The sequence below is a fragment of the Rhipicephalus microplus genome, chromosome X, assembly GCF_043290135.1.
Source record: "Rhipicephalus microplus isolate Deutch F79 chromosome X, USDA_Rmic, whole genome shotgun sequence".
NCBI lineage: Eukaryota > Metazoa > Arthropoda > Arachnida > Ixodida > Ixodidae > Rhipicephalus > Rhipicephalus microplus.
The window spans coordinates 294,780,625-294,807,893 of NC_134710.1; the positions used below are offsets into that span (position 1 = coordinate 294,780,625).

The 27,269-nt window shown below is 42.7% G+C and overlaps 2 protein-coding genes across 2 annotated transcripts in view; one reads left to right on the forward strand and one right to left on the reverse strand.

The window, feature by feature from the left end:
* Positions 1–15,631, forward strand: LOC142776172 (uncharacterized). The gene is made up of 5 exons (XM_075879377.1): positions 1–196; positions 1,003–1,064; positions 2,662–2,757; positions 14,292–14,318; positions 15,444–15,631. The coding sequence occupies exons 1-5, from the start codon at positions 118–120 to the stop codon at positions 15,570–15,572; spliced, it is 393 nt and encodes a 130-aa protein (XP_075735492.1). The 5' UTR covers positions 1–117; the 3' UTR covers positions 15,573–15,631.
* LOC142776173 (uncharacterized) overlaps positions 9,337–27,269 on the reverse strand; it is a 33,499-nt gene continuing 15,566 nt past the window's right edge. Inside the window, exon 2 of the mRNA XM_075879378.1 lies at positions 9,337–9,826. Coding sequence (XP_075735493.1) covers positions 9,650–9,826 — 177 coding nt within the window. The 3' untranslated portion in view covers positions 9,337–9,649. The remainder of the gene's footprint in view (positions 9,827–27,269) is intronic.

Consider the following 27,269-nt stretch of genomic DNA (forward strand, 5'->3'; position numbering starts at 1 on the left):
GCGCCTAACAGGCGCCTTAGTTTGGGGGTTAAGCTACCATGGAGGTTGATTCCCATTCAACGCCCAGTAGCTCCACCGACACTATCGGCAACGGTTTGAGAACGCAATCACTCGAGAATGAAGGTGCTTCTCGTTGTATTGATTGTCGCGTCAGCAGTGGCGTTCATTGCATCTTCCGATCCACTTGACATATGCCGTAAGTGTATTTTACTTCCATATTAGCCCATTTGCAAAATTGCAAATCAGCTGCTCAAATGTACACTTGATTAAATGCATTTCCACCTGAGGGAGACTCTGAGCAGTAGCATAACGGCGTTCGGTCGACGACGCCTCCCATATAAAGCGTATAGTGAAATGTGCCTTCACAGTGGTATACAGTAGTTACGGTGCTAGGGTGATAACTCTGGAGTAATGGGTTTAACCTTGTTCATGGCGGTAGTATTTCGACGGAGGCGAAACGCTACATGCCCGTGTACTTAGGTGGACGTTAAAGAGCCGCAGTGTACCGAAGTTTTTAAAGCCTTCCACCACGCCGTGCCTCATCAGAGTATCATCGTTTAGGCTCCTAAAACTTAAGATATTATGATAGGCAGTGGAGTGGAGTGCACCAAAGCTCTATTGGTACTTCATTGAAGTACTATCAAGTTGTCAGAATAACTAGAACTGTTTTATTGAAGTCACTGTTTCTTCTTGACCAGCAGTACATCAGGCAACCCCTCTTGTCAAGTGGATCTCATTTGGCAGTGTCATTAGACAGTACTAACGCTTTTATAGCAGTACTTATGACAAAGCGCACTTCTTAGACCAAAAGTGTGTGAATGAAAGATGGCGGAGAAGACATGCAAGCTGCATGGACATGTCTCACTCGTTTTGAATCCTCCTCGCTTTGAGCGGGGTGTGTTTATATGCCGCTGAGAGAGCAGTCCAAGTGAGTTTAAGAGCTGGGTGCGAACATCGAAGATATTATTCGTGCGTAATGTTGATTTTGTCATTCTTACATAGGCAAACCACCATCAGAAATTTCTTCCCTCATGAACTGTATTCGGCTGAAAACGACTGTTTCTGTAAGTAATAAAATCACACTTCATTTTCTTCGCGCCTTTGACTCTTTCATACATTATTTCCGGGAATTCATCTCTTGAATTTGGTGTTTAAAAAAAGCAATGAAGCAACTTTTTGTGTGACGCCTGATGAGATACTGCTCTGTGAGGAAACTCTCATTTCTGCGATCTGTATCTGCATTCACGGAACACTTCATGTATAACATATCTTGCTTGTTGGCGGGAACCCGCTGGTATTCCAGATAGTGGGCACCAGGAAACAACCAGTCTGTTGAAACAGTTTTATCTTAATTTATTTTCATTTATACATGCTGCAGCCAAATATGGGCTATGGTAGCTGTGGCGATAATATCACATGTCAGACGTAGATGAAAAAACGGTCATTGTTCAATACTTGGTGAAGCAGTTAACAGTTGAGTAACATAAGAAGAATTTCTGAATTAAGGAAAAATGATCACAATTGCCTCGTCGCACGGTCGAGGCAGTGAATGACATAGCAATGAAGTGGAAGTTATATGAACTAAGGCCAGCAGTGAACTCTTTTAGATACGTTCTGACGTTGCTTAAAAACCAGTATGAGAACACGACTGCTCCAGCAAGCGAAGCAGTTTTCACGCTTTTTGTGGTCGAAATAAAAAGCCAATAAAACACACCATGAATGCTAGTCGTCTAGCGATGTCTATCGAGAAAGCAAAGGCGTACCACTCACCACCACGCTTTAGCAATCTAAGTTCCCGTTTGCTGCGGTAGCACCAACGGAGACGGTGGCACACAACTACGTCACCGAAATTGGCTGTTGCTGTGAGGCCATAACAGCTTATGCTGTAAAGACAAAGTATAATGTAGGGAAGGAATGAGCTGCCAGAAATAGAAGGTAAAGCATAGAAAGAGAAACCAACATAGCAGGCATGGGTAGTTTAAAGGAGTGGCAGAGAGTCTTTTGACACATTTACTTGATGAAGCTCTGTGTAAAAAAAGAAAAAAAAACTGGTGGTAGGGCTGTCAGTGGGCTCATTGAGGCTACGAGGGTGTTGAACGGTTTCTTATATTTGTTTTATTTAAATGCTAAACGTCTATATTATTGCTGAAGATAGCATCAATTTGCCCTTTTTTTTACTTTTCCACACGAGGCAAAAAAAACATCAACAACCAATTGGTTTCGTGGTATTATTAGTAGGAAAAGTTGAATTTATTTGCGCTTCCATACAAGCAATACCATTTTTCTCTAGTAGCTGGAAAGAAATTTCTCACAGCGCATGTTTGTAAAAGTACGTCGAAAGCAGAGAAAAGTATTCATAAATTAAAGTTTGACTCCCTTTCACAATCCCACAGCCCGTCTTTCAACTTATTTTGTTAAAAAAATTGAAGCCCCTATGAAGCACTGTGGCAAAGTAGTCTCGATATCGTAATATATTTGGAGACATTCATAGGTTCTTCATTCTTCCTGCCCGTATGTAACTTAGCTGCCGTAACAGTTGCAGCTAAGCGTACAGGTTGCAAGGGACGTTATATATACGTAAAAATGAAGATTTTTCTCCAAATGGCAATTTTTTATTTAGGAAAAAAAGTGTTATAATCACCACAATTTTTACCACACCAGTTTCGAAGCCTGCTACACAAGTTCGTGACCAGGACACGCTGCCAAAACGATGTATGCTTCGTCGGACATTGGTGCCGCAAGAACGACGGCGACTTCGTGAGTTACTCGTGACGTGAACGTTTCGGGATGAGCTAGACAAATTCGGATATTACAAAGAAATACACCTAAATTTCAAAGCGTTGTGATCTTAGGTGAATTTTTTTGCTGTTTCCGAAACAACTGAGCAGGGTATCTGAGATTTTCATTAAATAGGTTAGTCAATCCCTATTGATCTCAACATCTTACAATCATGCATATAGGCTCCAGCTCAACCCCAATTTTCCACAAAGTGATAGATACGTTTCTTTCTTGTTTTCTTTTCACTGCAAATTTATTAATGCGTGCCGTACCACAATAACCTGCACATATACGCGATAATTTTCCGTGCATCAAGCCTAAATATGAGCGCCCAATATCGTGTGTTGGGTAAAATAGTTTGTAGGACAGAATTCAAAAGCTGGGCTGGTGTTTATTCGCCCCGAAATCTTCGAGGAGTGCCCTCTAGCGTGCGACGCCAGATGAAGGATAGGGTGCCACTCTTCACGCGTGCTTGCTGCTTAAAGGCTACTCAACACTGCGGGCAAGTCTGTCTTGCTTGCGTTATTGAAACACTGAGGTCAGATTTCAAAAATCACTTGTAATGAATGTTAAGCGAAATGCTTTGCGAAATCGAGTGAAATTGCCGTCAGACGCAGGATCAACGCCGATTGCTCCTCGTGTCTTTTGCTACCAAGCAATGTTTCAATCTGCGTGTACGGCGAGGGTTTATTTTCCTGCATGCTCTCTTATCTGGCCGAGGCGCCCTCAACCTTACTTTATGGCTCGTTATCAATCCTGGCTTCAGCGCTTGGGCTTCTCTTTTCGTGTCTGCATTACAGCACAACGTATCTATGCAGCGTGCACAGTGTGGATGGTTGGGAAGCTTGCTCCTTCGGTTCACTTTCATGGTTCTGAGTTTTAAGCCCACGATAAACGACATTAAATATCGATAGATCGATAGGTAGAGTTTAACGTCCGAAAACCACCATATGATTATAAGAGACGCCGTAGCAGAGGGCTTCAGAAATTTCGACTACCTGAGGTTCTTTAACGTGCAACCAAATCTGAGCACACGGGCTTACAACTTTTCACGTCCATCGAAAATGCAGCCGCCGCAGCCGGGATTCGACCACGTGACCTGTAAGTCAGCAGCTGAGTACCTTAGCCCCTAGACCACCGCGGTAGAGCAAAGACTTGAGATGTCATTACAATAAATTATGTGATTGTTACAGTCAACCACCTTCTAAACTTTTCAGCAGCTGCTGTGGAAGCGCATCATATGCGTATTTAAAAACTGAACAAAAAATGCAAAGGTGGAGAGCCCGAGGAAAAAAGGGCTGCCCGACGGGGCGTAAAAAATAAAATGGACAGGCCCTGCAAAGGTAATTTTAATTCCGACGTTAATAAATCAACGTTTTATGACTCGTTCAAGTCCATCTGAATATAATTAGGGCATTCATACTAACGTAGGTGAATACAAAGCTTTCGCATCAGAATGCCATATAAAATGTACTTGTAATAAAGTATTTTAAATCACTCTCAATTGTCGACCCCTAATAAGATGGGACGAAATGATGCTACTAAATGGAAGAACAGCAAAAACCAGTCAGGGGTCAAAATAATGATGTGAAAGAGCGCTCTTTCTTCTCTACCTGGCCCCTTTCGTCAATTTTTCTACTGGTTACCAAGCTGTACTTTCCGCGTCAAATGACTCAAGGACAGCGGAGCACGTTGCCCAAGCATTAGGAACTGCATAGGTATTCTCACAGACGGCTTCTTGGGCAGCAACATAGTCTGTTTCATCATCATCATCACCATAATCCTGAGAGCGTCTACTGCAGGACAAAGGCCTCTCCCATGTTCCGCCAGTCAACTCTGTCCTGTGCTTCCTTCAGCCACTTTATAGCCGCAAACTTCCTAATCTCATTGGTGCACCTAACTTGCTGTCTCCCCTTTACCCGATTTCCTTCTCTTCGAATCCAGTCTGGGATCCTTCATGACCAGCGGTTATCTTGCCTTCGTTCTACGGAGCCTGCCCATGATCATTTCTTCTTGATTTTAATCATGATGTCCTTACTACCCGTTTGTTCCCTGATACGTTCTGCCATCTTGTTGATTTTAGGGTTTCACTTATCAATTTTATTTATTTGACCAAGATTTCGTGGGCCCAAGTCCGCACAACTACATTTAGGAGAGAAGTGTGAATTTTCACTTAACTTAAGTGCTGTTTACAGAACGCGAATTCTTGCGTATAAGCCCTAAACCTGATCGTGCTTCACTGCCAAAGCTGCATAAACTTTTCGTAACTCGCTTGGCGAGACTTTCATCCTTTCACATAAGACTGTTCAACGTCATAAAGTGCAGCGAGTTACGTTACTTAGTCAGCGCAAGATCCTGACTGCGATGACTGTGGGTGCACGTATATGATGGCACGTTTGTTTATTGTAAATGTTTCTTAACCATCTACAAGTGCCCCTGGCCGACATTCACAGAGCACTGTTCTGCGGGAAACAAAGTCGTCACTGTGATCTGCAGCAGAAAAATTACGAAACATAGTAGCCCACGAGCGCCGTGCGACGCGAGTGAACTATGAAAAAATGCTGTCGTTCTAGCAAGAGTCTATAGGCTAAGGCTTAAATAGCTGCATTTTCGTTTCGTTGTAAAGCAGATAAAAAAAAAGCTGACCTCTCCCTCTTTCTTGAGTCATTGGAGTGCATTCAAAACACCGGCATCAACGGCACACTATGTAAATACCTTCATATGTGTGAAGGACAGTGCGAGAAGATAAGGAGAGTACTACCTCAAAGAACAGCGCTGTGATTATTTTTATCTCTGTGCTGCATTGATTCGCGCTATCAATTACCGATTTTTTGATGGTTTGGTCTAGTACAAACTACACACGAGACAAAGAAGCTCACTGCTAAGCCATTACACGTGTTACTGCTTCGTTGAATGTTGATCGCCGTTTTCTGCCGTTTTGTTATTTTTTTACTAAGACTTAATCATGTCGTTCGCAGCACAGTAAAATGTGGCTGTCACACTCTCGAGCTACATGAGTGAATTACTTGGTTACCATAGTGTGCTACCCCATTGTGACAGCTCAACAAAGCAACTTGACTGCAACGGGAAAGCACGCACATGTGTTCTATCGGTGTTATTGGATACCATTCGTTGGCATAGCATTAGCTTGCTCGTGTTCCGGCAAGCAGGAAGACGAATACATTGCGCGTGTTGCTGAGTCATGGGTAGCCAGAATCGCGCGTTGATATTTTTATCCATCAGCCATTGTTCAGTGCAGTATGCGGCAGTGATCTAAACTCTATAACTCAACATCACGTCTGTGATGTGTCTATTATATCATGCTCTTCAGCACATGATACACTATTCGTCAACGTTCAGGAGAAAGGAGCAGCGGGGGTGGGATGAATACAGATCGCGGATCCGCAAACCAGTCGAGAATTCAAGTCGATGGTACATTTTCTTTCCGTACAATTCGCGTGGTTGCTTTTGTAACACCATGCTGTATAACCAGCTGCAGACATATTCTATTAGTTCATTTAACTTACAGCCACCATGAGTGGTTTAACAGAACAGATTTGTCAGATGAAAATCTACCTTCACGTATAGCGCTGCACTGGCGCAACTGACACTCAGGTGGGTAACGACTTAATACAGAAGTTTTGGAAACCCACGATGCTATCATATTTTATTAGAGGCGAAGCTCTTTACGATGTGGCTCAGTTTCTCCTCCGTAGTAGCCACCCCCTACTTCTCACAATGTTCCCTAGATGGCGCTGCACTGTTGCAGCACGTGAAAAATAGGGCACTGTGGAATTACAATAGGCATGATGTTGGGAGAGGAACATGGAAAGGGGTCATGGTTCCTGGGCTGTCGTTCGGCAATGCGGTCTTGTGCATGAGATCAGAAGTTCAAGCAACATTAGAAGTTAAGCAACGTGGAATAGGTAGGCTTGCTTTAGGAGCTCACAAGAATACACCAAATCAGGGAGTACAAGGTGATATGGGATGGACATCATTTGAGGGCAGGGAAGCTAGCAGCAAGATTAATTTGAGAAGCGATTGAGAGGAATGAAGGAGGAGCGTTGGGCTAGGAAGGTTTTCAGCTAATTGTACATGAAGAATGTCGATACAAAATTGAGGAAGCGAACCAGGAAGTTGACTGGTAAATACTTAGAAAACAGCAGGTGGCCAAACCAAAAAGAACTATCGGTTAAGAAGAAAGTGAAGGAAACGGAGACTGACATGTGGAAAATGGGCATGATTAAGAAGTCCGCACTGAGATCTATCAAACTTTTAAGCAGGAAATTGCCAAGGAAAGGATCTATGATAATACTCGGGGTAGTTGTCTACTGTTTGAGGCAAGGACGGGAGTACTGCAAACCAAGACATATCGGGCCAAATGCGAAGGGGTAGACACAGTATGCAGTGCGTGTGGAGAGGAAGAAGAAACTGCCGAACACTTGATAATGTTCTGTAAAGGGCTTCACCCTATAGTTCAGGATGATGGCGCAGAGTTTTTCAAAGCACTGGGGTTTAGGGACCGGGAGGGCAAAATAGACTTTAAGCAAGTAGACTTAACAAGAAGGAGGTTATCTGATTGGTGGCTAAAGTCAAGGCACGAGTGAAAATTAAACTCTTCACTGCAAAGTACGAATCCTCAAACTCACTTTTTAAGGAAAAAAAATAAATATAGTTTTGGGTTCATTAGTATTACGGCTTGGTGGCGCTAGCCACCGCCCGATCTAAAGGGTACAGCCATATTCATCCATCCATATGTAAAGCCCCATGATCTTGGGGAAGTGCCGCCATCCACTATCTATATACTCGCCGTCACGCAAGCGTCCTCCGCTCTCCCTCCTCGCGTGTCCGAGTTCCTCCCGCCGTTCTCTGCCACTGTTTCGGCGCGATGATTGGTCTCCTTCGTGGTTGCCCATGGAGACGCGTGACTAATTCGCTGTGCTGATGTTTTTCGCTTGCGCCATTTTTCGCCGGGGGGGGGGGGGGGGGGGGGGTGAGCGGCGTAGCTCGCATGGCCAACATTGCGCGCGCATTGTTTTCTGTATTGTTCGCTAGAGCTATGCATTGTGGTTGCCCCTATAGACCCTTTCACTGTTTACTAACACAGCTCTTTGATAATATCCGGTTTCATACACCGATGTGCCTTAATAACAACAGTGGGCAACAAGAGCTTTAGAAAATAGCCCTCTGATTTTCTACACTTTCGTCCTCTGATTTGGAAAAATATATTCAAATAAGATTGTTTTTTTTTGAGCTAGATGAAAATTACAGAAAATTCTCGTGAACGTCCCCCCTATTTGGAGCAATTTTCGCTCAGGACATCCGGAGCAAAATGTCTCTCCGGCTCGCCGGAGGAATCGCGTGGCGCATCCGGAGTACTTTTAAAAGATATTTCACTCCGGCCGACCGGAGCACTTGCGTGGCGCCGCCGGAGTAGCTTTTACTGGCATTTTTCTCCGGCTGGCCGGACTGATTACGTGGCACCTCTGGAGCGTTTTTCGCGGGTTTTTCAGTCGGGCTATCCGTATATTTGCTGTGGTACCTCTGGAGTACTTTAAGAGTGTACTTACTTCGTCTGAACAGAATTTCAGTAAGGTGGACCAGTACTTTTTTAAAGGGTTTGCTCCACTCTTTATTGTGTGCTTATCGTTTGACGCATTGATTAGATGAAGGAAGTTACTATTCTGATGCAAGCACTGCAGAGTGTATTCTTATCCACAGAGCTGTAGCAGATAAAATTCAAAGAAACACTTGAGTTTTTATTCTTTGATTTATTCAAAATGAGATGTCAATTCTGGATGATTATCCAGTATTTAGAAAAAGGAGACATAAATACACAAATATGCAAAAAGCCACCGAAAACAAAACACAATAAGACAGATCAGATGAAATCAAAATCCCTCAAGTTTGAAGCGCAGCGCTTCCAGATGAACTCCATAAAGCCGCAAAATGATGCACGACAAACGAAGAAAGCGTGGCCACCGAGAACAACTTTCACTATCCCCGAAGGGCATTCCACCAGACTCATTGATGACGTAAGGGTTGAGCTTATTGCTTCCAGCATAATTCAGCAATATAATTATACACGATAACTGCAAATCATGCGAGAGGCATGTCAACTGAGCCACAGACACTATAAAGTCTGTGAGTATATGAGAAGAAGCAACTTCTAAAACTTACCACACATGCGCACGCACGCACCCCCCCCCCCCCTCAGACACACACACAAAGACAGGATGAGCGTTCAATATCAAAAAGCACATCCGATTAAATCCGGTGTGAGACAATCGCAACGTGAAAAAAACACACCTCCCTGACGTGAACAAAGTTCAAAGCTGGGCAAAGTTTTCTATGTATTGCTAAATCGATAGCTGCACCTTTGCTGAAGCTACCAAAAGCAATTTCTGACTAAAATAATTTTATTTCGGTACTCTTGTAAACGGCATCAGCAATGCCCCTCCCGATAATTTCCTAATTTTATCAAATAATAATTTTGATTATTATAGTCGCATTTATTGCGTGCTCATCGTCATACTTCTAGAAAAGTGGGCCCTTGCAGTTTGCATGGTTCCGGCCTGTCTTTAAGGAAAGCCTTGCTTCATCTCCTTTGTAAAATAATGTTCGAGATAAGTTGTCATTGTTTTGTTTTTTTTATTTACACTGCCCGCTCTGTTTCGGTGCTTTTCGTTGTGAACATTTTACAAAGTAGTTATTGTATGAGCATGTATTTCTTCAAACGAACAGCTTAGAGCACAAAATAAGGAAAAGTTCACTGCAACATAAAAAATAATTAAGGAATAAGAGGCACAAACATTAAACCACCTAAGCCAACTGCATTTTCACAGAAATAAGGAAAGGCCTACCAGTTTACTCAACTGAAAGGTCCGTGAACACGTTCGGAGACCAGAGAAGGTGATGCAGGTGCAAGCGCCACGATGAGCGTCCCCGGCTTGAAGAAATTTTCTTTCCCCCTCTTCTGTTCACAAGCCAGTGTCGTTCCATTTCCCTGGTCAAAACTACGTCTCAGCACTGTTCGCACTCCCGTCCTCTGCAAAAAAAAAAATGCAGCCACAGCCACGGCAGCATGACTAAAAAGAAAGAAAAAAAAATAGAGCAGGAAGGATAGTAATCTCTTCCAATATCCACACAGAAAATGCAGCTAGTTTTTTGAAAGGGTGCCTTCTCCTTTCTTTCTTTCTTTTACTACAATGGGTTAAATTTACTCTCCCCCCTCCCTGTCACAGAAACGTCCAGCGCTGCACGACTCGTTCTGCCAAGCAACTACTCCTCCTCTTCTTTTTTTTTTTTGCATTCCTCGTCTCTAGTATTATCAGCTTGTTTCGTCCCTCTCTTTCTTTTCCTGAAAGCACCAGGTCCCGCGAAGAGCCTAGTATACTAGTTAATTAATATCTCAGATACCATTTATCCAACCAAAATACCTTTTTGCAAGTATGAGTGCGTGTATGTGTTCTAAATGTCTGTATCATTTACTATACCCTACCTCAATTATCTACATTTATGAAGAATTAACACTAATTTTAGTTATTCAAGCTTTATTAGTTCAGCTTACATATTCTGTCAAAATAATTTTTACGCAGTGGCAGAGCTCGACCTGGCATTTATTGATTTTGAAAGCGGACAAATGTTACCGTTTATGTGTACTGGCAAGACCAAAAATGTCTTTTAACCAGTTAGGGTTACCTATATCAATTATTAACGTTTCATAGAATCAACCAAAAACTATGATATTTTTTATCGTTGCATATAATGTCAGCGCTACAAGTATTACAGCGACTTCATTCAATTTACCGAAGGTATTATGGCATTATTGCTGCACAAAACGAACAATGACAAGATATTTAGCGCTCTTTCTGTCCTTGTCTTTTCTGTAGTTACATCGTAACTACTTGTAGTCTTGCGCTGTGCAAATATGTTCCTTCCCAATCAACAACTAGCCCAAGCATCTGTCTTAACGAGGACAAGAAAGTGAACAACCACAACCGCATGTGCTGTTCACATTTTTGTGCTACATTTATGCCATAATGAATCAGTACCGATTTGCTCACCTTTCCGTTTTGCTCCACCGAAGTTATATCAGGAAAAAAAAACACGTAGTCCAAACAACGCATTATTAGAATTCCACTGATTTTTCACTCACGTCTTGTGAAATTAGCCAAATAGTGATCACATATCTCGTTTATCAACCCAACATTATCCAATCTCAGCACTACCTGACAAGAATGGCACAGGTAATTCAAGGAGAGCTCAGTCACCATTTTTTCGCCGCACCAGCAACCGCCGGGTCCCTCAATACACGCGAGATCACATTGTGTCGTTCACTGCCAGGAACCATCACACAATTACCATTCGCGCAGCTCCCTTCTGTCTTTGATAACCTTCGTTGCTGCTTGTCGCTTGTGATATCCAGGAGATGCCCAGAACGATTTCCTTTTGTCCAACGCGGCCGAACGCTTCGCACAATCCTCACTGCACCGACTTGTTCAGCGTCATGTTGGTTTGTGGGGAACGGCCTCCCGGCGGTGAGGCTGCCTACGTCACTCCTCCACCAGCCAATGAATGTCATTGAGTGAAGACCCGGAGCAGTTGGAGCATCCACCGAGGCATTGATTGATATGTGGGGTTTAACATCCCAAAACCACCATTTGATTATGAGAGATGCCGTAGTGGAGGGCTCCGGAATTTTCGACCTCCTGGGGTTCTTCAACGTGCACCCAAATCTGAGCACACGGGCCTACAACATTTCCACCTCCATCAGAAATGCAGCCGCTGCAGCCGGGATTCGATCCCGCGACCTGCGGGTCAGCAGCCGAGTACCTTAGCCACTAGACCACCTCGGCGGGGCGCATCCACCGAGGCAAAAGCGATGCGCGGGAGCATTTCCGGAGGAACCACGGGAGCATTGGCCTCGTTTTCCTCAGGTTTCCTTCGTCCGGCGATCACCAGAGGAAAACGCTAGAAAACGAATGATCCGGTGCAATCCAGTTTGAGTGAGGTCACCGGAGCAGAGCGGGCGCATCTTTCTCCGATTCCTCCCAGATGGGTATATTTTTGTTTACAGTGTAGGGTCTTAATGCAGCAGTAGATGATTTTCAAGCAATCCCAGAACCGCATGCGGGTGCGCGAAACACTATGAGAAAAATCGCTACGTTGAGTGCACTGGCTGTTCCGTGGCCTTTTACTAGTTGGTTCCGTGGCATTCAATAAAAAATAAGCCGCCGCTCTTAACTATATATGTATACAATCAAACTCAAATACTACACATGTTTGCCCGGTGTTGCACGTATCTCTACTCACGGAATGCGAAAGCAATCGGTGTATATTAGTGCATGATATTTAGTGAGTGTATATATACCTTGCTGAGTGCATGTATACGGCATGTAGCAGTTATGTGATACACGAGTTATCAAATGCCGATGCCTGCAATCAAAACGTGCTATTGTGAGCAGTGTGAACATGAACACTGCATTTTCTGTTTGTAAGAAAGCACAGCTCGGAGTGAATTGTTGGAGCTAGTTATATACGTGACAATTTCACAATCGCACCATTTTGCATAAAACAAAACAAAAGTAGATGTCCGTGAAAGCGAAAGTACTATCTCCAAGCACACCCCGAAAACAAGCACAAATTTATGGGAACTGTTCAACTGACATGAAACCACTTGGGTTTACCGGTTCGCTCAACGTTCGATCGTGTTATAAGGTACAACAAGCACGCGCACGAACACAGTCAAAACGACGCACATAAGTATAATAGTCCAATCTGTGACTGTCTTACTAGTAATATACACTGTGATTCGATAATCATCCCCAAGTACCCAACGTATCAAAGGAAAGGTAACAGAAAACAACAAAGCTTGCAATATTCACGCGGCATACACGAGAGGCATTCGTCATCACTGTTTATGCTCACTGTAAATAAAACACAACCTCTTCGTCTTTTAACGCGAGGTTGTGATCGGTCATTTAGGCGTTTATTGCATACTGTTGATCGTGTGTCACTACACCATGCATGGTATGAAAAATTTTGGAACACGGAGTATCGCTAGAGCCGACAATTCGACAAGGGTTTGCCTTCGTGGGATCAGTGGCTTAGACGATGGTGGGTCTTCGTGCCGAAACATTATTGCTAGTGGCATTCCTTGTTCGACGATTTCTTATCACGGCGGGCCTCCATCTTCCTTCGCACGGGTGTATCGCTGGGACTATTGCCTTTTTATGTAACCCTCCGTTTTCCTTGTGATTTCTTGACGAACTACGACATAGTTCATAAATTTTGTGTTATTGTTACCTAATTGCTGATTATATAATAATTGAAATCATCCCACAGCTGGAAATGGGTGAAAATATCTCTTCCATCTTGTGATATTGAAGAGTGTGTCTATATAAAAAAATAAAAGTGACCTGTGCTACATGAAGTTAGATATAAATTACCCAATCTACCTTTTAAACTTGAATATGTAAGCAAGTGATATGAAGAAAGAAACCAGAAAAGGAAAACCACAGTATGTTTTCCGAGTTAATTGCGAATTGTTTTTGCGGCCTTATGATATAGTGCTCCAGTAACGTTTGCAGTAGCGTTTTATTCTGCAATACTTTGCCTGGTATTATTCGTTTTTCTTTACCATGCAAACTGGCTCTAAAGTAAATCATTAGCTAAAGTCGGAACTCTCTCCTGCGCCCAATTTGTGTATTGTTGCGTATGTCTTGTAATACCTATACGAATTGCAGGGCATTGGACACTGTTATGACTCTGGTATAGTCTTCAATTAACCTATCCGTGCGACCTGAATTTTCTCCCAAGGCAACAAAGATCAAGAAATCTCTTTCAACTTGCGAAATAATCGTTTAACGATGGAGCTACATCATATATGTCATGGTATCTTGAATGCACTCGAGCCACGTTTTATTGGCCGCTTTTACATCAGCGAAAAAGACCGATGTGGTGGCGCACATCGGTATGCATCAGCTCTTTGTCCCAAGAATGTTAGTGGCATAAAACGGAAGTTTTCTTTCCCACGCGTAATCATAATATAACACCAAAAAGGCCATAATTAATGCACATTTTCCCGCTAATTTACTGCAAGATTCCCCCTGACACTTCCTAAATTGGGTATATTAGGCCGCGATTTGAAATTCACAATGACGTAGTGGTCGTGTTATCATAAGATCTTACAAGAATCAGACATTTCTTGAATGAGGCAGTCGTATGCTATGAAGAATATTTGGTAAATATGAAATTTTGCGGTGCTGTCATGCTCCCTGCTATCATTTAGGTTTAAATCACTGATTTAGCGTTTTTTCATAGTAAAAATAAATTCCAACAATAAAACCACGTGCAATATTATACATTTTATTTTACATGTAAAACTGAATGGAAATACATTTTGCGCATGTTCTGTAACATCTTTATTTTTACTGCTTTGCAATATGGATGATTATTTTGTCATATCCTTATCGGTGTTACAATATCTCAGGTTTTAAATTGTGTTTCAGAAAGGACAAGCTTTTAAGAGTATGCCGGTGAGTACATTTTTTTTCCTTTTGTGAACTGTCAGCTAGATGAATCCTGCATTTGACGACGACGACATATGCCATAAATGTCAATTTTGAGTCCCAAACATCGTCTTTCCGCTTTAGTGAACATTTGGTTGAGCATTTTGGACTACATAGTCAGAACATCAGACTCACTCTAATGGCTTGTACGGTACGAAGACCTTTAAGGATTCGGAGTAGTGCCACTCCTTCGGGCGACACTACGGGCTGCTCCCACGTAGGAAAGTTAGGCAATGCGAATACCTTTCTTGAAAACAATGAAACGCAGAATAGCATTTATGAACTGCCTGCAGTAATTTTCATGAACTCGCAAATGCCTGCTTTTCTGTTCGTTAATTGTCTGCTGCATCTGTAGCGGTGCAGAGTGCGAAATTGACTAGTACTGACCGTTAACTTTATTATCCTAATATAAAAAAGTATATATACCTGCTTCACCACTGCACCAGGTTTGCGATAATTGGCGCAGCTACTTTGTTTAGCCCGTTTAAAATTACAAATGTTTTACTGCAATAAAACGGCATCATTAGGCATATAATATGTTTAGCGTTCTAAGCACCCTTTGTTCAGTTTATTGGATCCCTTAAAATGGGCTAATAAAATAAAAACCGCATGAAGATAATGAGGAGTCATTCCCTGCGTAGTAGACACAAACCAGAAGGGAAAAATGATAAGAACATATCAAAATGATTTTTAACCACACAGATAGGGTGGTAGCCTACATTGAGCTGACTGTCACAATCCACAAACATCCATATCATTTAAGCTGCCAATATACTTGTAAATACATAATAACGATGCATGAACAAACAACACATTATGTCTAAAAGGTAGAAAGAACAAAAACAAAAATCCTCACAATATATTTATGATTTTGTAAAATCTCCCCGTACTGCCCAAAGCACATGCGCGTACACACGCTCTCATACACACACCGCCACAACTCCACACTTACCCAGCCACGCCCCCCCCCCCCCCCCCCCCCACGATTGCTTTAAATGAATTTCCAGTTAGAAGACAGATCCTAATTCGTTTATTTCTTCTGTGCATGTACTTGAATTCCCACTTACTCGCTTCTCGTCCATTGTTCCGCAGTACAAGTACTTCTTGGAGTTCTACAACGCTGCAAAGAAATGCCACAAGCGAAGGCGGGTGACCGAGGTGTCCGTGGGCAGCGAACTGTGGCGGCACTTTATGAAGATGATCAGCGCATTTGTTATCTGAATGGCGTTGGTAGTCCCGGCAACGACATCGTAATAAAAGAGGAGGAGTTTTGAGTTTAACTTTAATTTCATGTACCAGTAAGTAATAGAAGCTTAAGATTTCATATATTGAGGCATGGCAGTGGTAACAATATTTCGATGATCAACATGTTTTTCAGATCCCCATACAATGCATAAAACTTGGCGATTTCTCGTCTAACACCACATTACACGCATCTTATTTAACCCAACTAAACGCGGTAAAATATGACTGGTGAAGATACTATCACCTTGTGCGCATAAAATAAAGACAGCACTCCAATTTTGAGCAGTATATTCACTCAAGAACCTACGAGAGTGTTGTCAGCATTCTGTGCGTATAGCCGTATTTGTTAGTTCTGGTTTTGCATGAGCTCAATGTATTATGGTGGCACCAGTATAGTCCTATTGTCTTGCAGGTATACTCTTTAACCAAAAAAAGGAAGATAAGAGGTATATTTTCAGATCATTAAAAAAAAACTACAAAAATGGAACTCTTTCCTTTGCAGTGTTTAGTTTATAAGCAGGTCATCTTTCTTCCGTTTTACAAAACAGTGCTAACTTTTCCCAGTTGCATCTTTTGAGAAACCCGCTATATAGGAGGGAGAGTTGTTTTTGTAGTAAGACTCGATATAGACTCCTGTCAAGTATGAACAACAATACTAAGCTCACCAGTGTTGAAGATTTGTAGAGTTGGTTTGTCATGCTTCAACTGGTTACGCGCGACATAAGAAAGAATGGCCGAGCGGACCAACACTGAAGGAGAGTTAGCGCTCGGTCATTTCGTGTCAGCTGGTTAGGCCATTCCGTATTTGTCGTTATGCGCAGAATCAGTTGAAATATTGAGCTTAATTTTCCAGTAGCAAGAAGACTGAGTAATCCTGTAACTTAGGAAACAACCTATAGCTGCGAGACTGCAGAGTCTGCGGGCATTTAGTCTTTTGATACGTAGCCCTAGGTCGGCTAACTTCTTTAGTTCTTGATGGGGGGGGGGGGGGGGGGGAAGTAAATTTCTTCTTCCAAACTACTTTGACATGAGGAACTGTTAAAGTCTATACTATCAACTTTAGTAGCCATGATCATATTAACCAAGCTAAATTATTTGAGTTTGGGAAACAGGCACGCAACACTACAATGGTTCAACCTCGACAGATAACATGTGCGCTAAGCCACTATAGTTGATTTGAGCTAAGCAGTTGTAGTCTGGGTGATTTCATACGAAAAATCCAGAAACATTGTAAAGGGCATCTTGATGATGATGAGAACCTGAGTACACTGAATAATTGAAACGTGTCTCCTGTCTGTCTGTCTGTCTGTCTGTCTGTCTGTCTGTCTGTCTGTCTGTCTGTCTGTCTGTCTGTCTGTCTGTCTGTCTGTCTGTCTGTCTGTCTGTCTGTCTATCTATCTATCTATCTATCTATCTATCTATCTATCTATCTATCTATCTATCTATCTATCTATCTATCTATCTATCTATCTATCTATCTATCTATCTAATTTATTGACAGGACATGCCTGTCATGTTCATTTTAAGACCTGAAAACTCTAATTGCTGCACAAGCTGAAGGAAATGAAGTTTTAAGTTTGACGGAAGCCCGTCTGGTCGGAATGATACATGGTTGAAAGTAAAAAAACCCGGAGGCACTGCGCCGACCAAAGTAAATGTATAAAAAAACACTGAAAAAAGACGTTTTGGCTCCCACAGGGAAGCCTTGTTCACAGTGAAATTAAAACATGTGTAAAGCATTTTTTTTTTGCTTCCACACAGAAGCCTTGTTCACAGTGATATGAAAACATGTCTAAAGCAGTTCGCCCTAGGTATGTTTCAATATATCACGCAGGCAGCGAGCACATATGGACGGCAGATCACCATCACTCCTGTTTAAAGTGCGCGGAGTGGTTTGTATCACGAGCGACTCAAGATAAAGATGCCATGACAGTCCTTTTTCTCTAGTGAGAACACGTGCCTTCCCCCAATCGATTGTGTGACCACCTGACACATGTTCGGCCAAGGCACTGTATTTGGATATGTTGGGCTTAACGCCCCAAAACCACCATTTGATTATGAGAGACGCCGTAGTGGTGAGCTGCGGAAATTTTGACCACCTGGGATTCTTCAACGCACACCCAAATCTGAGCACACAGGCCTGCAACATTTCCGCCTCCATCAGAAATGCAGTCACCACAGCCGGGATTCGATCCCGCAACTTGCGGGTCAGCAGTCGAATACCGTAGCCACTAGACCACCGCGGCGGGGCAGCACTGGATTTAACATTTCCTTTCTTAACGTCGTAAATGTGCTGTTTGATGCGCCATTCAAGTCACCACTTTCACCGATACACTCATCGTCACGATCCGCGCAAGAGATAGCGTACACCACACCAAAGAACTTCACTTTGACTAGTCTGTCTTTCATATTTACAAGTGATTGTCGCAGCTTTTGGTCCAGAACATGTGCCACCTGGAGGCCGTAGGAACGCAAAATACAGTCGAGGGCTTCGTTTATGAAGGGAATATATGGTATCCCCGCACGCTTTTCACCAGATGCAGCACAGGGCAATTGTGGACGTGCAATTGGTCATTCGACGTAGTCTTCTTCTCTTGTGCAGATTTTCTGCACGCATCATAGAAGTGTACAAACCACGGCTCTTTTGTGAGAAGTGGGCTCCATGCTATCAAAATGCAAGTAACGACCTGTGTGGGTCGTCTTCATGAACACGCCAAACGAAAAAGTTGGCCTTTTTCTTTCAATGAGCATATCAAGGGATGGGAGCTTTCCTTCTACTTCCATCTCCACCATGAATTGAATTGCTGCTTCAATGCTGTTGAGATGTGAAATGAACGCCTGAACCACCTTATAGTAAATGATGCAAAAAATGTCGTTCACATAGCGGAAAAACACCTTCAGAACGGGACTAAATAAGAAGAAGGCTCAACTTTCAATCGCTTTCATAGTCAAATTAGCAGCGGTCACTGATATAGAAGCACCCATAGCCATACCGTGGATCTGTTTGTACAACTTGTTTTCGAAAGTAAAATACGTATTAGACAAACAGAACTGTAAGAGCCGAAGTAAGTCTGGTGCGTCCACTGGCGATCTTTCCGCTAGATTTGCATCCGACTCCAGAGCTGTCCTACACACATCCACAGCTATTTTTGCGGGTACACTGGTAAAAAGCGATTTCACCTCAAAGGACTGTAGAATATCATCTTCATTAAGGACGACGTCATGGACTTTGTCCATTAAGTCGTATGAGTTGCGGGTGTGAGTTCTGCGGTGTCCTACAAGGGGTGAAATGACACGATGCAGAAATCCTGATAGCTCGTGCAGGGGTGAGCATGTAAAATCCACAATTGGGCGCATGTGAGCGCCTGGCTGGTGGACCTTGGACAGGCCGTACAAAGCCGGTGCTGAACCATTGTGACAAAGTAAGCTGAAGTACAGTGACTTGCGTTCAGGGGGAACCACACGGAAGACATCCGCCAAGAGTCTGTGGAAGTCTTTTTGCAACTTGGGTGTCGGATCACGGTCGAGAGGCGCGTGCGTGTTCGTATCCTCCACGAGTAGTCTGTTCTGTCTAACAGAACAGCTGTGTTTCCCTTCTCGGCGAGAAGGATCACCAGCTCATCGTTGCCATGAAGCCTCCTGACCGCTTGACGCTCCTCTGAAGATAAGGAAGACGACGGGGGTGCCCGGAGTCTTGAAAGAACCAACACCATGCATGTGCCGGCCTCATCATGATGAGCGAGGTCAAGTTTACTGACTTTAGGCATGTTACACATGCTTTGCACATGTTTTCATTTCACTATGAACAAGGCTTCCGTGTGGGAGCCGAAACGTCTTTTTTCCGTGTTTTTTTTTTTTCGTTTTAAACTTTTACTTTGGTCGACGCAGTGCCTCCGGTTTTTTTTTACCTTCAAGCTGAAGGAAAACGAGAAGTGACAGAGGAAAGAGCGCGTTCCCTTCTTGTTATCGTTCAGCTTGCGCAGCAAATAGAGTTTTCAAGTATGAACCAACTATTCTGCGAAAAAATATTTTTATAAGACCCTCCTCTGCTCCGCCACGGGTTGCGGATTCCCGCATACCACGGCCTGGAATATGTGGACCTACCCTGTACGTGTGCACACCACGGCCTCTAGTGTGTAAACCTAAACTCTACGTGACGTAATGTTGATCCTTACAACCTCTATCAGCCCACAAACAGGCTATAGTAGTCATTAGTGATAACTTTTATAAGAAGACAGTGCATGTGGCTAGCACAACAGGAAGTTGGTTATAAATGGTAGCATTATTGTAGACATCTCACAAGTGGGCAAATGCAGACGAACGTGTTGCGTTGACCCTCAGCAACCAACTATATATGCGGAACATATTGCACATCAATCCAATAAATTGCCAGTTGTGGGTTGCTTGTACACCATCAGGTGATGTGGTCGTGCTTCCCTAACATTCCCTGTAGTTGCAGTATCGGCTATCTGCTCCTATAACAATGTTATAAACGTGCATGTACCACTGTGGCTCTGAAAGATATGGTCCAGAGTTGTTCGAGCATGCAGGAGCATGACGAAATGCGATGCTTGTATTTGTATATCAGAGCACTGTATGAGGAATTTATGGTGTCCAGATAGCAAATATAATAGACACTTGCAGCGGTTGTTTGTTGTCGTCGTCACTATCATGTCCCGTATATATATATATATATATATATATATATATATATATATATATATATATATATATATATATATATATATATATATATATATATATATATATATATATATATATATATATATATATATATATATATATATATATATATATATGGATTATTCCACAGTTCGGAAACGGCTCTTCTGTCAATGGTGAATAAGTGCTAAGCACAAGTAAACGCCGAACATTGCTGAATGTACTTTCGAAGCACGTCTCTGCATTCGACTTTGTGCAGAAAGACAAGGCACCCTTAATTCCTTCTTCTCGGAGATGTCACACCATCAGCACGGGTATGGCCAATTCGATTAGACAAGAGCCATACCGCGTTTCACCATCCGATCGGTGGATTATTAACGAGCAGGTGTACGAAATGATTCGAAACGAAGTCATTCAAGAGTCGGTGAATCCATGGGCAGCTCCAGTGATTTTCGTTAAAGAGAAAGATGGATTCTGCACATTTTGCGTCTATTATCACCAATTGAATGCTTTAATGAAAAAAAAGACGTGTACCTACTTCCGCGTATTGATGATGCCATCGACTGTCTACATTCGGCCTCTTACTTTTCCTCTGTAGACTTAAGATAGGGCTACTGGCAAATTTACATGCATCCTGAAGATAAAAAAAAGACAGTCTTTGTAACCCCTGACAGCCTTTTGGAATTTAACGTGATGCCATTTGGACTACAGAACGTGCCGGCAACTTTTGAGCGATTTATGGACACTGTTCTTCGTCGCTCGAAGTGGAGCATTTGCATGTGCTACCTCAACGACGTTGACATTTTTGGCCGCACCTTCAGGGAACACAATTTACGTCGGATATTCTACTGACTTGCATAAGAACCGCCGGCCTTGTCTTTAACTAAAAAAATGCCACTTCGGAAACTGACAAACCCTTATTCTCGGACACCTCGTCGATCAAGATGGCATCCGTCGAGACCCCCAGAAGACAGCAGCCGTTGAAGCGTTCAGTGCGCCATGCTCTGTTAAGGAGCACTGCAGTTTTCTTTGGCTTTGCTCCTATTTTCACAGCTTTATGCCTAAATTCGCCGATGTAGCGTATCTTCTGACATGTTTGCTATGAAAGAATATTCCCTTCGAGTGGACTCCAGAGCGCGACTGCTCTTTTCGTCAACTGAAGTTCCTCCTGAGGTCGTGGCCTGTTCTTCAACAGTTCAACTCATCAACTCCAACAGAACTGCACACGGATGCCAGTGGAATAGGAATCAGTGCTGTCGTTCAACGCTACTGTAACCACGAGAACGTGAACGTATACGCAAGTCGCTCCTTTGGTAGGCCCGAGCGTAATTACACTGTCACAGAACAAGAATGCCTCGTATTTGCGTTTCAGTGGTCTCGGTCTTACCTCTATGAACGACCATTTACAGTCGTCACCGACCACCACTCTTTGTGTTGGCTCGTCAACCTTCGGGACTATTGCGGCTGTCTAGCGCGCTGGGCCCTTTGGCTCCCAGAGTATAGCTTCACAGTTACGTATGAAACCACTCTGAGACACGCCCATGCAGATTGCCTTTTGCGCATGCAATTTAGCACTACAGAGTGTGGCACCGATAACCTCGACCACCTCGTAGCCTCTGTGTCACCGCAGTTTCCCGACCTCAGTACTTTCAAAGACGAACAGCGAAAGGACACCAGACTATCATCGCTCTGCACAGCTCCCACAGTATGCCTCTTCTGTGTATGCAACAAACTCCTGTATAAAAAGAACTTCGCGACCGAATAAACGGCCCCTTCAGCCGTGTACGTCCAGGTCCTCTTCGTGCGTAACAATATATTCGTTATGTAAAAATAACGCCATCCAGCGGACATTTCAAAGGACAAATTGAGAGGTGGCTACTAGTACAAACACGGGACATACGCCCCACAGCGTGAGGAACTTCGCCTCTGAAACGTTGCCATTCTGTTGTGACAGAGTTGAAAAAAAAATAGCTGTTCGACATATATTGTGGGTTCATTTTCTCATTTTAACGCTCGAAGTAAAAATGGTGGTGTATGCTTCGTTATTGAAACACACTGAAAGTATGAAAAATAGTTTTTTGTGTTAAGGAAGGCAGAGAAATATTTTCCACCTCACCACAAGGTAGTCAGAAATTTGCATTGGCCATGCCTTCACTGCATACCACATAACTGCTAGGTTCTAGTGAGAGCTTTTTGGCCGCGAATGATGCGCGTCATACAACTGATCATTATTTTTTATGAAATATTGCTGTAGAAAATGGTCAAAAGGTAATAGTGCTCATTTGGGGGAACGGTATTTTCCCCCCTGAACCATCGAAGGGCTGGTTATATTCACCGCTTTCTAGTCCCGAAGGGCAGAATACATTGATCGAGGAATATGTAATAGAGCAAAGAAGGTTTACTCAAGGAGTCTGAGTTTAAACCGGGGCATCCATGCTTTGAAGACAAGTGTCCCGACTGCAGGGCTACACACACACACACACACACACACACACACACACACACACACACACACACACACACACACACACACACACACACACACACACACACACACACACACACTCCCGCCATTTTCATTATATTGGAAACATAAGAATAAGCTATACTTGATGTGGAAAACAAATGTCCAAAGAGAGCACGTTCTACGTTAAGCATTTTTTATGAATCAATAAATCGTGTAGCTGGGCGAGTTGGTTCATTCAGTAGAGGGCCCCTGACACCAAATATAGAAACTCGAGGTGCTTGTGTTGTTTACATTTCTGTATACAGTGACACTTCTCACCGATTATCAGCGACGAGCGTTGCCCGTACGATATCTTATTTTTATTTTAAAGTGAGGGTGCGTGCTCATCCGAGTATTTAGGTTCAGTCGACATTTTTTTGTGGCGTGACGTAGGCAGACACCCCCTCGTGACGTTGCAGAAGTCAAGCAAGTAACGTTGGTGTTAGAGAACCTTTGCGGGGAGTTTACGAATAAGAAACTTCCTTGGATGAATAGAGATATTCTTCACCTATCTCGTCGTGTACGCAGGCTGAGGCGTAGAATGAACCTTGATATACCTAATAGCACGAATGAGTTCCTGAAAGCTAAAAAACAGCTTGCCGCAATGATGGCTTCCGCAAAGGATTTTTTCTTTGGCACACAATTACACTCTTTACTCAAAAATAATCCTCGCAAATTCTGGACATCCGTTCTGCCTAGTAGCTTCTCTTCCTCCTCATTCTTGATTAACGGTGAAACTATTACTGATGACCTGAAAATCTCCCATGCGTTTAATACTTACTTCCACTCTGTATTTTCCGTCGATAATCATGTTGCCCCTGCCTTTAACTCCCCTTCCGATATAGGCGCAATTACTGATGTAACTATCAGTCATGCTGGTGTGTTGAATCTTATTCTGAATCTAGATGCAAAAAAGGGAGACGGCCCCGATGGTATTCCAAACTCTTTTTTAATTCGGTATGCGTTATGGACATCTCGTTACCTTACCATCGTATTTCAGAAGTGTTTATCCTCGGGTGTTTTTCCTAGTGCCTGGAAACTGGCCAAGGTTCGGCCGATTTATAAGTCTGGTGATAAGCAGCTTTTGCCAAACTATCGTCCAATCTCGCTGACACCACATTCCGGCAAGCTGTTGGAGCACATCATTTATAAACATATAATCGACTTTCTTGAGACTAACAACGTCTTATCTAATATGCAGCATGGCTTTCGTAGGGGATTCAGCACTTTAACCCAATTGACAGAATTTACCCATAATTTTTCTGCTAGTCTTGACTGCGGCCACCAGGTCGACACAATATTCATTGTCTTCGCAAAAGCTTTCGACACTGTTTCGCATTCTAAGTGGCTCAATAAACTCGGTGCCATCTTAAAAAATTCTAGTCTAGTAGACCTAATTGCCAATTTTCTGTTTAATCGCTCCCAATACGTTAGCTTTAACTCTGGCAATTCATCTCAAATCAAAGTCACATCAGGGGTACCACAAGGGTCCGTTCTTGGTCCTTTATTATTTTTGATTTTTATTAATGACTTACCACAATCTATTACCTGTAAATTACGTCTCTACGCCGATGAATGCGTTCTATATAACACCATTAACTCCGTTCAAGATCACTATCTTCTCAATGATTCGTTTAGTGCCTTTTGCTCTTGGTGTGACCCATGGCAAATGAATATCAATTTCCGTAAAACTGTCTCGATGTCGTTCACTCCCAAAACGCAGACTTCCGTTTTCAACTACTCTTTCAATGACCTAATGCTCCAAAGGGTTTCAGATTAAAAATACCTTGGCGTGATTTTCACCACCAATCTCTCCTGGTCTAAACATATCAATTCAGTTTGCACCAAATCTCTTAAAAAACTAGGCTACCTAAGACGTACCCTCAGAACTTCCCCACATGAAACTAAATTACCAATGTACAAAACACTAATTCGTCCAGTTCTTGATTATGCCTCTATCGTTTGGTGTCCGTACAAAAAAAGAGAAATAAAACAAATTGAATCTGTGCAAAAAAAGCAATCCGTTTCATTTGCCGACGCTATGACCACCATTTTTCGCCTACATCCGCCATTACTACTTTAAATCTAACCTCACTCTCTACTCGACGCGATATCGAGTCGCTCAAATTCTTGCATGCCATCGTTCACTCAGTTAACCGTCTCTCCGATAACAGCTATCTTACGTATGCTATGCCAACCGTAACTCGAAATAATCATGCACTAAACCTCGCCCCTTTTCGCGCACACACCAATCTATTCAAATTTAGCTTTTTTCCTAGAACGATAGAACAGTGGAATTTACTGCCGGGTGAGATTAGGAGTGCATCGATAAATCAATTTCTGCCTTCTCTTGAAAGTCGTATCTCCCCAATAGTTCCTTGCTTTGTTCTGTTAATATGTACGCCCTGCAGTGCCCATTCATTGGATGTTTATTCTTGTACTGAATGGAATTGCCATGTATATTGTATTTTGCTCGTGTGTTATATTGTAGTGTGTTCCCGGAAGTGCTACTTTTGTAATTCACTGCTCTGTTTTTTCCACCCACTCCTGCTACAGCCCTTAATGGGCTACAGTATGTGAATAAAATAAAAGTGTTCACAAGAGTAAATTTCATGTCAGGGCTCTTTTAAAAAGCAAACAGCACTGAATTGATTGTTGACCGCACTTAAGAAGCCTATTTCGAAATGGTTCGATAACGGGAGCGGCCACGACTGCGAGAGTAACAAGCAAGCAAGCGTGCACAGTCCGGCGTGTTGCGGGGCAACAAGGACTCGCTTTCGTGTCCTCAGACGGGTAGGTTGTGATACAGCCAATGCCAAACTTTCATTAAGAAATGTACACTATGCATAGATTCGAAATACAATTGAAGCATCAGCGCAAGTATACATCTATATTTAGCTAAAGAATTTTGCGGTACCTAGCGTTATATACCGGGTGCCCCAGCTATCATCAGCCTGAGCTCAAAAATATGCCGACACACAGAAGTACGACACAATAAAATGCATGTTGCTGAGCGTTGCCTGGAGTTAGACAATTTTTTTGTGCTCTAAATCATTGTTTGAATAGACCTGTTTAATTAATTAACTTTTGAAAGAACAAAGATGAATAAAAAATTCAATGGGAGAGTTCTAGATTGGTTTGCAACACGTCCGATCAGACAGTTTTGAACTTTATATCTTTTAACTAATATAGTGTTCTGCTATCTACAAATTCCTGCGAAATTCAAGAAAATTACCACGTTACAAGTTCACTGGCGCGCCCTCGCGCGCCGTGATTCTGGTGCTTTCTAACGTTCCGCCCACGAACGGTATGCTTTCCTTGCACCATTTTACGACAGCGATAAGCAGTCACAGTGGTCATCACTTTTGTGGCCGAAAGCGAAACGTCTTCATCACAAAGCCACCACCATCGTTGTGACCCTGTGGAGACAGCACAATCAAGCAAATGCTATGGTCGTTCATACGCGGAACGTTAGGGAGCACTGGAATCATCGTGCGCACTGGCGTGCGAGCGGGTTTATCACGTGGTATTTTTTGTATTTCGCAGACGTTTTTAGTTAGCAGAAAAACACTAATAGATAAGAAATATAAAGTTCACAACTGTCTAATCAGGTGTTTTGCAAACCATTCTACAACTTTCTCATTGAAATTTTTATTCATCTTCCTTCAAAAGTTAGTTATTTAAACATATCTTGTAAACAATATTTTAGAACACAAAAATAGCCTGACTAATTCCAGGCAACGGTCAGCAACATGCATTTGACCACGTCGCAATTGCGTGTGTCGGCGTATTTTTAAACTCTGGTTAAATATAGCTGGGACACCCAGTATTTTGTGTAATTCATCGCCAAATTAAACAAAAAATAAGCGTCTTCGTCTTTATTGATCTGCTGTGCTCAGAGAAAAATGTTTTACTGCAAAACTAATTGCATTTTTTTCTTTTTACTGATGAGGCAACAATATATAAAATTTTCAAATTTAAGAGGTCGACCTGCCTGTTCGATCTTATGTGGTATTCCCCCTCGTTGTTACCATGCAAGTCGCTTTGTGACGTTTTTGTCTCCCGGAATGCAAAAATACACAAAATTTCTGATTACATTCTGCTGCTGCTGAGGTAATTTGTGGCATCTGAAATATGTGTTAGGGATGTGACGAAATACCTTAAACGTCCAGCCACGCAGTGCATTCAGCGCGCGCACTGAAAGCGCTTTAGAGGGTATACGGCGACAAGGTGTCACGTGGCTCGAGTAAGCCAGTCGCAACAATGGCACTTCACAAAACACAAATGCAATACTCTAAAATGTTTCCTGTGACTACCACAACCGATGCAGTTACGCTATCTGTTGTTGTATTTCGGAACCGTGAAGAGTGACATGCGACGTAGAAAATCATCTCTTGTCAGCCCAAGCCCTACAATAGCCCCGCAGTTAGAGCAGTCCATCACTATCAGAAAATAAATGCATAAGGCCATTTGCTTGGGCGAGT

Coding starts and splice junctions, on each gene's coding strand:
- LOC142776172 (XM_075879377.1), top strand. CDS start 118: ATGAAGGTGCTTCTCGTTGTATTGATTGTCGCGTCAGCAGTGGCGTTC. Junction 1,065..2,661: donor GGCTGAAAACGACTGTTTCT/GTAAGTAATAAA, acceptor TTACCACACCAG/TTTCGAAGCCTGCTACACAA. Junction 2,758..14,291: donor GCAAGAACGACGGCGACTTC/GTGAGTTACTCG, acceptor ATTGTGTTTCAG/AAAGGACAAGCTTTTAAGAG.